The sequence below is a fragment of the Tachysurus vachellii genome, chromosome 7, assembly GCF_030014155.1.
Source record: "Tachysurus vachellii isolate PV-2020 chromosome 7, HZAU_Pvac_v1, whole genome shotgun sequence".
In the NCBI taxonomy this organism is placed as follows: domain Eukaryota; kingdom Metazoa; phylum Chordata; class Actinopteri; order Siluriformes; family Bagridae; genus Tachysurus; species Tachysurus vachellii.
In genome coordinates this window covers 21,666,016-21,678,020 of record NC_083466.1, presented here as the reverse complement: position 1 = coordinate 21,678,020, position 12,005 = coordinate 21,666,016, and the positions used below count along the sequence as shown (strand labels likewise).

Genomic DNA, 12,005 nt, shown 5'->3' with positions numbered 1-12,005 from the left:
AACAAGGTTTTATAGCACTTTGACCTTCAAATATATTCTTAACTGTTGCGCTTCCTTTTGAGCACAACACGAAATAATGAGACATGTCCATAAAAGTCCCTGCAGCATGTATGATGATGTCCTAGAAGGACTGACATGATTACAAGCGTCAAACTTACACAGTCGTTTAGAGTTCTGTACTGTATATAACCATGGTAACGGACTACAAAAAGAAAGGCATACAAGACACACACACACACATTTAAAGAAGAAGGAGGAATGAGATCATGCACACACACTCGCAGAGGTGGGAAGATTAAGAAGAGTGTTCATGTGAGATGAAAGGTGATTTAGAGCAGAGGTATGAATAATCCGGTGAAAGGGTCTCTCCAGAGGAGAGAGTGACTTCATCTGATAAAAATGTTCGAGTATGTTAGTGTAACACACACACACACACATCGACCTGCAGTCATTTGAAAGCTTAAAGGTTCCTAGATTTCAAATATATCTTTGGAAAAGGAAGAAATCAGCAATCATATCTTTCTAAATACGTGACACATGGATAATCGAGTTAAGACCGCGGTTTTACTCTCGTATAAGGACGCGAGATACCAGACGTGATAGTGATATACAGCATCTAATCAGATCTGTGATCCAGTGTAATATATTGTAGTGTGTGGTTTACATAGACACTTGTGTATGATGCTGAAAACAGTATATTATATTATTATATATATCAGATTATTAGTTATTGGGATTTTCCCTCATGCTGTCGCGACGAGACAAAGGCGAGTGAGGATCCAAGTGCAGTTTAGACTTTTAATAGACAAAAACACGAAACAGGCAAACAAACAGGCAGGCAAAACAGGGCAGAACACTGAGCACACAGGAAACAGGAACATCGACACCAACATACAACAACGACCAACATCAGGGAAGTGAACAAACAGGGTAGATATAGCAAGCAGGAACCAATCACCAAGCAGAGACAATCAGTGACTAACACGATACACCTGGGGGGGAGATAGAGTGCAATTAGTGTCCATGGTAACCACTGAGTGGGCGGAGCAAACAATTAACAGCACTGCAGACAGCAGACAGAAACAGGGCAAAACACAGACAGACTCATTACACATGCCCTCAGGCCCTGTGCATATTTATTGTAATACTGATCTTTTTTTGATCCTTTACATTTTTCTACTCTCCCAGGTTGTCTCTTTTTCATCCCGTCTCCTTTTTTCCACCCTAATGCTAAGGCAACGAAGGGGAAATGAGATCACTTGGGGTTAAAAACTGCATCTGTAGACCTGTTGGCTAGGTAACGGTGGATCACCTCTGATATGCCACAGTGTGGTGACAGTACAGCGGCTTTAAGCCGTGAACTGTGAGATAGGAATAGAAATAATAGCTCTGTAATTTTGCCACAAAGATACAGCATACTAGCTGTAGTACTGGTTGTAACCATAGCAACAAAAGAAGAGCAAAATTCTCACTCTTTCACCATTTTCACAATTCAATATTTGCAGGATTGCCACATCTTGATAAACCTGCCCATACACTGATTAGTGTCCCTGTCATGGAACAAAAAAAGAGAAAATGACTTTGCAGATTGCTCTGCTTTAGTGTCACAGCGGCAGTTAAACAGTGTTTCAGGGCACTAGTAGAAAACGTGACAAACATCTTTTTTTTCCATTTGACTTTTTTAATAGAACAAAAAAGCCATCATGAGATATCACAAAGTACAAGCTCCATCACTCTGTCTGTGAAAAAACACTGGAACTGGAGACTGCTTAAGGTTAAATATGTTTGGAGAGCGGAGTATGGGATATGGAGAGTTTTTATTAAGTATTAGTATGAGTAATATAAGTCAAGAAGCTTTCAGTCAAGTCAAGTCAAGTCAAGAAGCTTTTATTGTGAAAGACAGCATGTGCAAAGAGCAAGAACAGTGTGCAGAACAGCATGTAAACAGTCTGATATGGTGTCTCTGTAGACATGGATGTGTATTTGGTGTAGATCAGTGCAGTCCACACAGATGTGTGTGTGTGTGTTGTGTGTGTGCGTGTGTGTGTTGTGACGGATACAGTTCAGTTCAGTTATTAAGAAGTCTGGTGGCTTGTGGGAAGAAACTGTTACACAGTCTGGTCGTGAGGGCCCAAATGCTTCGGTGCCTTTTTCCAGATGGCAGGAGAGTGAAGAGTGTGTGTGAGGAGTGTGTGGGGTCATCCACAATGCTGTTGGCTTTGCGGATGCAGCGTGTGGTGTACAGTAAGTATCCATGATAGAGGGAAGAGACACCCCAATGATCTTCTCAGCTGTCTTCACTATCCGCTGCAGGGTCTTGCTATCCGAGATTGTACAGTTTCCAAACCAGACAGTGATGCAGCTGCTCAGGATTCTCTCAATGGTCCCTCTGTAAAACGTAGTCAGAATGTGGGGAGGGGGATGTGCCTTTCTCAGCCTTCATAAGAAGTAGCGACACTGCTGGGCTTTCTTGGTGATGGAGCTGGTGTTGAGTGACCAGGTGAGGTTCTCAAGAAATTTGGTGCTCTTGACGATCTCTACAGATGATCCGTCCATGTTCAGTACATAGTGGAAGCTCTGTGCTATTCTGAGTCTGTGATATAGTTCAGTTCAGTTGTTGAGAAGCCTGATTGCTTGTGGGAAGAATCTATTACACAGTCTGTTTGTGTGGGCCTGAATGCTACGGTACCTTTTTTCCATATGGCAGAAGGGTAAAGAGGTGTGTGAGCGGTGTGAGGTCATCCACAATGCTGTTGGCTTTTTCAGATGCAGCGTGTGGTATAAATGTCCGTGATAGAGAGAAGACAGACCCCAATGATCTTCTTAGCTGTCCTCACTATCCGCTGCAGGGTCTTACCTATTTTGCTTTATTTGTTCCTTCTTATCCAAAACACTACTTCAACTGCCTTACATATAGTAGTGCCAACGCTCTTGTTCTTTCTGTCTCTATCATTGTGTCTTCCCTCTGCAGGAAAAGCACGTCTATCTAGAATACTGGGTGTGAGTGCTGAAGAAGCCAGCCATTTTCAGGACAGTTTCCTCCAAAAGTACAAAGAGGTTCAGGCCTTTATCCAGTGCACTGTGCAGCACTGTCACAAATACGGTGCGTGTCTATATGACATTTGTTACTATATAATTGCATATGAGTATCAGGGAAGGGTTAATGGTACTGTATGCCCTGTGGATGGTATAGAGTGCGCTAATGAATACAGAAATGTTCATGGGAGGATTAAAGCAAACCGTTGATATTCAATACCTTCTCTATTTGCCACTCAATATTTTCACCAAAATGCCAGCAAAGCTAAGTGTATATTATTGCATAAATCAATATCCCGCATGCTCACAGCAGCAGATGCATACAGTACATAACCGATTATAGTTATAGTTGAAACCTAGGTTTCAAAATATGAACCCATTTACACTAAAAGAAGTTCTGAGGGTGTGTCTGCGTCGATATTCAAGTGTTCCAAAAAGTGCTGCGTCTTCAAGGGTTTCTCGAAGGTAGGAAGGGAATCTGCAGCTAATTAAATTTGTTTCACCATTGAACAGCCACAAGTCAAAGGATTTTGGTTTTAATTGATGTTCACACTTGCTGTTCAATTACAGACTGCACGGATCAGTAGAGGAATATGGGAAAGCTTTAATAAAATGTACTAGAGGTAAAGATGACATAAATCTGAAAAAATAAATTCACTAAATCCGAAATCCCCATTTAATCCCTCCATGATTTGTGACCCAGGGGTTGATGATGATGACTACTGCATACACCCCCTGCATCCAGTCTTTTCGTTTGCTTCACACCAGTTCCAGAGTATGAGCCAAGAAGTAAGAAGTAACCTTTCCCAAGGCAGCAATAGATTTCTGTCTACTATATCTACAAACCCGGGGGGCACGGTGGCTTAGTGGTTAGCACGTTCGACTCACACCTCCAGGGTCGGGGTTCGATTCCCGCCTCCACCTTGTGTGTGGAGTTTGCATGTTCTCCCCGTGCCTCGGGGGTTTCCTCCGGGTACTCCGGTTTCCTCCCCCGGTCCAAAGACATGCATGGTAAGTTGATTGGCATCTCTGGAAAATTGTCCGTAGTGAGTGAATGAGAGTGTGTGTGTGTGCCCTGCGGTGGGTTGGCACTCCGTCCAGGCTGTATGCCAAATGACGCCTGAGATCCGTGACCCGAGGTAGTTCGGATAAGCGGTAGAAAATGAATGAATGAATGAATATCTACGAACCCAGCTGTCAAGCAAGCCAACAATGGACGTTTTGATGAAACATGTCTATAATGATGAAAATGATCACACATGTATAAATCCTTTGTTGTGGCCCTCACAGTCACCAGATCGCAGAACAATAGAGCACGTACCTAAAGTATATTTAGTGCAACGGTTTAGACTGCGATCTTTAACAACAAACACCTGCTGCATGAATATCTTTAGAAGAATGGTGCTTCATCCCATCAGTTTCAAGGTACATTGATAAGTCTATTTTTCAGCAACATCTGATGCCCGTGAAAGCCTAGGAGCTACTGAGTACGCATGATCTTCTGTGATCATCACCCATTCCATCAGAAGGTGACCATGAAGTTGCTGACTTTAAAATGCAGAGGGTTATTTGGTGTCCTGGTCTCCCATTATAATACAGGTGCACAGGGCAAAAAGGTCGGGGTCTGGCCACCAGATCAGTCCTGTCAGACTGTTGAAACCTAATCTGAAGTCAGGACACAGTAGCGTGGCTTCACTCCAGTGCATCTGGCAACTTTGGAACATGATACTGTATGTCTGTCCTGCCTGCATGACAGTGACCTTCTTCTTCACGTATGATTACATCTGAAGCCTTAGGAAACACACAGGGCGTAATCATTAAGCATAATTTAATTATTGCAGGGTCTTAAGATTAAATTGGAGGATTCTTTATTTAACAATGTTCAAAGAATATCCCGTCACAGGTTTTCTGGCACTTTCATGTCATGTAGGAATACATTTATAGGGCACTTTGAGAGAACAAAATAGTTCAGGATGACAGCTAAAGAAAGTCTGTCTAGAAAAATCTTGGTGTGGGGGTTAGAAACCAACAAATTTTGGAATTGTAAATGATTTGCACCAGAGTTTAAAGAAATACACACACCTTACCCTCACAATAGGTCATTTGTGACAGCTTTCACACGGACATTAGTAGAGCAAAGCCTTCACCATAACAAACAGGCACATTCGTGTGTGTCATTATTGCTTATCTGTCTATTGTTACCATCATCTTACACACACACACACGTGTAAGCCAGGTGCCTTCCACACACAGTGTCAGTGCCCCATTGTGACCTGTAGTTCCCAGGCGTCACTGTGCTACTGGGAAAGAGATTTGTCCAAGTGCAGAGCTCTGACTCATTTTAGAGGAGGCTTTAACAGTAAAGCCAGGCCTTTGTCCTGTTGGAATGCACCGTGAGGGGGATATACAGTGCAGATGTGTGTGCATGGGTCTGACTGGTGTTTGCAAAAGACAGCCTGTGAGACAAAAGTTATGTAAGACTGTTTTTGTGTATATTCGTGCTAGTGTGTGTTAACGTGTGCACACAGGTTATGTGAAGTCCATAATGGGTCGCCGCCGTTCCCTCCCTCACATCCATTCAGGAGACTGGGGCATCCGGAACCAGGCAGAAAGACAAGCTGTCAACTTTGTAGTGCAAGGTAGTATGGCATTGTGTATGTGGTTCTCCCAAAACACAGTGATGCATTTTTCCATGTAAAAAGCTGTTGGTCTTGTCTATATTAATCCTTTCATAGTCATAATAAATTATTAGTACTCCAGGATATCTCAGTTTATTCTCTAATAAAGTCAGGTAATAGACATTTAATGTGACTATGTAAGCAAGATTTACAGCTGTTACACTACAGTTTTTCTTCACTGGAGCTGAGGAGCCTGAGCTTGTTCCCACATGACAATGCTCCTGTGCACAAAGCAACACAGTTTCTATAGGGCATCCTTGTCTAGTCATCAACACCTTTCCCCTTTTACATCAGACAGACAGTATGTACCGCTGTTAGCTTATGTCATTTGTCTAGTATATTAAAACTCTAAAACTACTGAGTAATGAATTCAGTGCAATTTTCTTTGGGATTATTTTACCAGAAAAAAATGACCCTGTATGGAATATGTAGATTTGTGTGTCTGTGTGTGTGTGTGTGTGTGTGTGTGTGTGTGTGTGTTTAATAAGGTTCTGCTGCAGATCTCTGTAAAATGGCTATGATTCACATCTGCTCACTTTTGGCCTCTTCCACCACTCTGACCCCCAGGTACATGTACAGCCATCCATGCATCCACTCCACCAGTCAGTTAGTTTCCTCTTCTGTATATCAGCCATTTTTGGGCATCTTCTATTTAAGTGATTTTACATTACCATCTCAACATCAGACTTTAATTGATCTTTTCTCTCCACACCTATCCGTTTGACACTTTCATTAAATCTGTTTATTTTAGTTTCCTGTCTAACTCTTGTGGATCACCTTTAATCACCATGTCAAGGTTTTAAAATCTTAGCAGTGACCCTCAGAGACGCTCTCTTAGAATTTCACTCTCCGCACTGATCTACTGTAATAATACCCACAGTTGCGATCTAGACAGTAATTAAATACCACTTATTGGATGTCTGTCTTAGAGTAAAGCATGTTTCTTTTTTATTTCCTTTTACCTTTAATTGTGATACATTCAGTCATTTTAAAGCGGCACTAAGTGGTGTTTATTAAAAAGATATTAAAAAAGTCCCCTTTAAGATATATGACTTTTGGAATAGGTATTTTTTTTACGACGTAAAAGCTTTCTGCAGCTCAATGCATTTGATTTGAATTGAAGTGTAGAGTTACAGTAATATTTGCTGTGTGATTGTATGTGCTCAGGCTGGTGGCTCAGATCCATGATGAGTTACTCTTTGAGGTGGAGGACTCACAGGTGGCAGAGTTTGCAGGTTAACACACACCACACACTCCTTAACTGATCTTTCAGCTTGGATCTAGTGAGTCTTAATGCAAACGGTTACGTTCATAAAAACGTCTGTACGTCCAAACAGTGTTGGTGAAGAAAACAATGGAGTCCCTTCAGCATATCAGTTGTCTTGGAGTCAGTCTTACAGTGAGTAACCAAAATGGTAATGAACATAATACTGTCATTTACAATCATAGTATCATTAAAACTACAAACGAAATGCAGATTCTTTTATATTCTGCAAGTGATATAGATTTTGTAGGTTAACGATTCAGTGTCGTTCTTTATGAACCACAACAATATATTATCAAGAGGAAATCAGTTGCAGCATTAACCTGCTGTTGTATTTTATTCTGCGTGTTCAGAGAGCTTGAACCAGCGGTCAAACATATCATTAGTATTAATGATTCTGTAAAATCTTCTAGACACCTAGAAATGACGCTTTGATTTCGCTGCTTTTTTGATTTCTCTCTTTTTTTACATTTAAAGTTCCAAAGAGTTTGGTAAAAGGGTCTTGATTTTAAATGAAGAAGAGCTGCATGACTATCAGTATAAACAATGTCTCAATGCAGAAGATTTCCCGTATTTTAAAAATATACACAAAAACACTCGACAGATTAATGTTTCTGGGATTTCCACCTACAAATTATAAATAATATTTAGTCTACACTACAGTGTTGACTACACTACAGTACAGCGTTATAGTGTGTAGCCCTAACAGGACATAACGATGTCTCTAAGATTAAAGCTCAGTTAAATCCACGTGCCTGATTTGTACACAAACAATAACATGAGTAATCTGGTTTTGGTTAAACTGCAAAAAAAAAAAAAATGCAACTTGTTTAAAAATTTGAATAAATAACCTGAGAAATGTGTGTGTTTGTTTATGTTGTTGTGGAAATACTAGACAGAACTAAAAAAAACTTTAAAAAAGAAAGTTAGGTTGATTCCCAGCACATTTTAGCACACAAGATACTGAATGTTTGCCTTGAAGGTAATATAACTGTATTAATATTGTACTAAAGTTCAACATCAACTCTAAGTCAAACAATGAACAATGGAATCCATTAGTACAAAGATGTCTGTATTTGACAAAAAGCTGGATAAAACCCTTTGATGAGGAGTGCACACCACTTTTTTCCCCGTTCTTAACGTCTCCAGCTAAATGTCTCTGTATGTATTGGCTGATCACTCACATTAGTACACTAACATACACAAATAATTGCTCACGGCAACCGTTTCATTAATCAGTCAATGATCCAACAATTTATTGCCTCATTAACTGTAGAGGTCTGTGTGTGAGTGTGTGCGTGTGAGTATGTGTGTGTGTGCGTGTGCGTGTGAGTGTGTGTGTGCGTGTGCGTGTGCGTGTGTGCATGTGTGTGTATGTGTGTGCGTGAGTGCTTGTGTGCTGTTGTGTGTGTGTGTGTGTGTGCATGTGTGTCTGTGTGCGTGTGCATGTGTGTGTGTCTGTGTGTGCGTGTGAGTGTGTGTGTGCGTGTGTGTGTGCATGTGTGTCTGTGTGCGTGCATGTGTGTGTGCGCGTGTGTGCATGTGTGTGTCTGTGTGTGCGTGTCAGTGTGTGTGTGCGTGTGTGTGTGTGCATGTGTGTGTATGTGTGTGTGGGTGTGTGCGTGAGTGCTTGTGTGCTGTTGTGTGTGTGTGTGTGCGTGTGTGTGTGCATGTGCATGTGTGTCTGTGTGCGTGCGTGTGTGTGTGCGCGTGTGTGCATATGTGTGTGTGTGTGTGTGTGTGTGTGTGTGTGTGTGTGTGTGCTAATAGATCAATGCAGGCTGCAGTAAACAGTGATTAGTAAACACTGGTTTGTTGATCTGATATGGATGTCTGTATGGCTGTGTGTGTGCAGGTTCCTCTGAAGGTCTCCGTGTCTACAGGAAGATCGTGGGGCTCCATGTGTGAAGTCAATCTCCCCCATGCTGATACCACACACACCACAGTTTGAGACCGCTTTAAGGTTTCTCAGTGCCAGTCTGTGTTTCTCTGCCCCATCTTTCTGCCTCTGGTTCTCGTTCACTGCCTCATTGTGTTTCTCATTTTTAGGGGCTCATTTCTTTCTGTCTTTTTTGGTCTCTCTGTTGTATTATTTTCCTGCCCCTCTCATTTCTTCTCTCCTTCTCTAGGTCTTTCGCTGAGCTGAAACACATCGCCATGGAAACTGGGCTGCTGCAGCTCCCGGTTCTTGTTCCTCGCTTGCTGTATCCGGGGGCAACCGTAGCAGACTTGACTGGATTGTGCCAGTTTGTTTCTTTCTCTTCCTTCAGGCATTCTGTTCTGCACCCTGGTTTCTATCCATCCAGTCAAACCGTCTTACCATAAATACTTTTATGTAGAGATGTAGGATATGTTCATCAAGCCTTTGTACTTGTCAACAGTTTTACTGTTTTGTTAACAATTTTAGCAGTTGTTCTATTCTACAGTCTATCGTTCTTCATATTTTAGCAATAAATAATAATAATAAATATATAGCAAAATATAAATAATATATAATAAATAATATATAGTAATAACGTATAATGTTATTGTGCCACTTTTATCTTAAATCCCTGTGTTTGTCGTCTTCTACAGCAGCTTCTTGTTAAGTGCAGTTATGATGTTAGTACCGTAGTGTAAGACAAAGGCAAAAGCACAGAATAGCAGTGTGATGCCATGGGATCTGATACTTTAGCGTTAGCTACTATTACTTTAAATAAAATTTGTTTGTCTCAGCTGCTTCCTCGATGCCCGATTAAGACATGAACCTACAGTCTTCTTCCTGTGTATTATTATAATTACAGATTTTGGACTTTATAACCACTCAAAAAAAGTGTTTTGTTCTCGATGAAGTGAATGAAAAAAACTACAGACGCGAATACAAGCTTGATTGTTTTAATTAATACAATATGTACAGCCATTTCTTTTGTAATGCAAGATTTCCTTTCTTTACATCTTTACAATCTTCCTATTACTTAAGTTGAAAAAAAAAAAAAAAAAAAAAAAGGTTACAGCAGTTGAAAAAAGAACACATCAAAAAATAAAGAACATCTAATGGAACTGAGGCATCTTTATAATGACAGACCCTGTAGGATCCAAGTGATCACTGCAGCCACACACACACGGTTTTTTTTAGCAAGGCCTTTGTCGGTCATACCCTAAGGGCATCTATTCTACCCCTCTCCATTTTTATCCCTTACTTGGCCTGTTTATTGGCATATTTAACCCACATACCAAGTACACAACCCCGACCCCATGCTCCAGGTAACCCGTTCCCTTGAGTGGTTGCATATAATTTTATCTGCTGTGCTTTAAGTGAGCCTGTTTCCATAGCGACAGTCAGCCAAGAACTGGACCAAGAAGAAAGAAATCCACAGGTTACCAGCGCATATATGTAAAGAGGATTTTCTAGCATTCCCTGTCAACCGGTACAGGTATAACAAAGGACTTTTCATCAGACTAACAGTGAGGGAATGTCTCATACAATACTAGAATTTCTCTTCAGTTTGCTAGAGCAAACATCAAAGGCCTGAATATGTTCAGTACTGAGGAGATGTCCATCACTCTGAAAGCTGTTCTCACTTCAGCGTGTGCTATTTGTTGTGGAATACAATTGTGTCTCAGTTTGCAGGTCAATGGTTTTTGTAAACATCCAAAGATATCATTTCTGTTATAAAAGGATCACAAAATGTCCCTATTTACAGTAAATTACACTTTACAACTTTACACTTAACAAAAATGCTTTTAATAAGAAACAAAAGCCATATAATTCCTCGTTCTTGAGAAAAACTCCTTCTTCTCCAGTGTTAAACTGTGCATCATTTGGTTTACATGTTCAACATTGAAGATCTTGAAAAGTTCACTTCTCTGTAGTTTCCAGTGCTGAAAGAGGCTTTGTGATTTTTGATGCTGGCCAAACAGAGATTAGAACTGGAACAGCTTTCAGAGAGGGTGTAGCATCACTCTGTACAGTGGGCTTGAGTGGTCACATCTTTCCATGGGCTGTCAAACACATTATACGGACTAGTTCGTCATCGTTCATCTTCACATTTAGAAAAGAAAATATTCATCACAAGAGAAGGAAAGAAAAAAAATAATAAATCCGTTTAGAGTCATGCCCCAGAATCTTTAGATCTGCCAGTGGTAATGCTCACCATCAATACAGCATTTAGGTAGAAAATGAATGCAGCATTTAGACTTTTATATTCCTTACTTTTTACTTTCTACATGTGCATTTTATTGCTCGGGTAGATGGCACAAGGGCTTGACCTCCAAATGATTTCCAAGTGTTAAGAACACAGAAAAACAAAATAAAATGCAGCAAAAACCACCTTTGGCAAATTCAGCCTTATGAAAAAAAAGTTTAACATGAATACATTTTTGATTTATCTTACATTTGCATATGATACATACTTGCTATTAGCAAAAAAAAAAAAAAAAAATACAAAATAAAAAACAAATCAGTAAATATAATCTCAAATAATAAATTCAGAAAAATAAAAATACAATTTGTTACAAGTGCTTCTGCATTCTTGGCACCTCCAGCCACAATCAAGAGAGTGCTTTTAACCAGAAGAGTAAATAGGGGAGGTAGGAAGGGGATCCAGCCGTAGTTTGTACCAAAATTCCCTTCAGAGAGCCAAACTGTGGACGTAGAGCACGTAAAGCTTTCTTCCACTGTAAATCCCCCCTGTTCTTTAAAAAGTGGAACATTCCTGTAGCAGCCATCTTCTCATGCAGGTCACAGGTCTTCTGGATGCTTTGCATTATCAGTCATTTTCCAGACACTGGATATTTATGTACAAAAGACACGCTTGAATGCTGAAAAAAAAGGGGGGAGGAGTGTGTGAGGGTCGGGGGTCGGGGGGTGTATGGGGTAGTTGCTCGTAAAAGTTTCACTGATTCAATTAGTAAGAATTCCTTTTTGAGCCATTCGAAACAGACGTCTGCGATTCTTATTATAACCGATTATGAACTCTAGGAATTCCCCAAGCATTCTTTTCAAAAGCTTTCCACATCTGAGAGCTTTCATCCATCCGTCCATCCAT

General features: G+C 40.5%; 1 protein-coding gene across 1 annotated transcript in view; it reads left to right on the top strand.

Moving 5' to 3' along the window:
• The window catches only part of poln (polymerase (DNA directed) nu), a 50,325-nt gene extending 41,336 nt beyond the window's left edge, over nt 1-8,989 (top strand). Inside the window, exons 23-28 of the mRNA XM_060875496.1 lie at nt 2,972-3,103; nt 5,565-5,675; nt 6,203-6,281; nt 6,882-6,949; nt 7,052-7,113; nt 8,834-8,989. Of these exons, the coding sequence (XP_060731479.1) occupies nt 2,972-3,103; nt 5,565-5,675; nt 6,203-6,281; nt 6,882-6,949; nt 7,052-7,113; nt 8,834-8,929 (548 nt within the window). The 3' untranslated portion in view covers nt 8,930-8,989. The remainder of the gene's footprint in view (nt 1-2,971; nt 3,104-5,564; nt 5,676-6,202; nt 6,282-6,881; nt 6,950-7,051; nt 7,114-8,833) is intronic.
• The last annotated feature ends 3,016 nt before the right edge of the window (nt 8,990-12,005 follow it).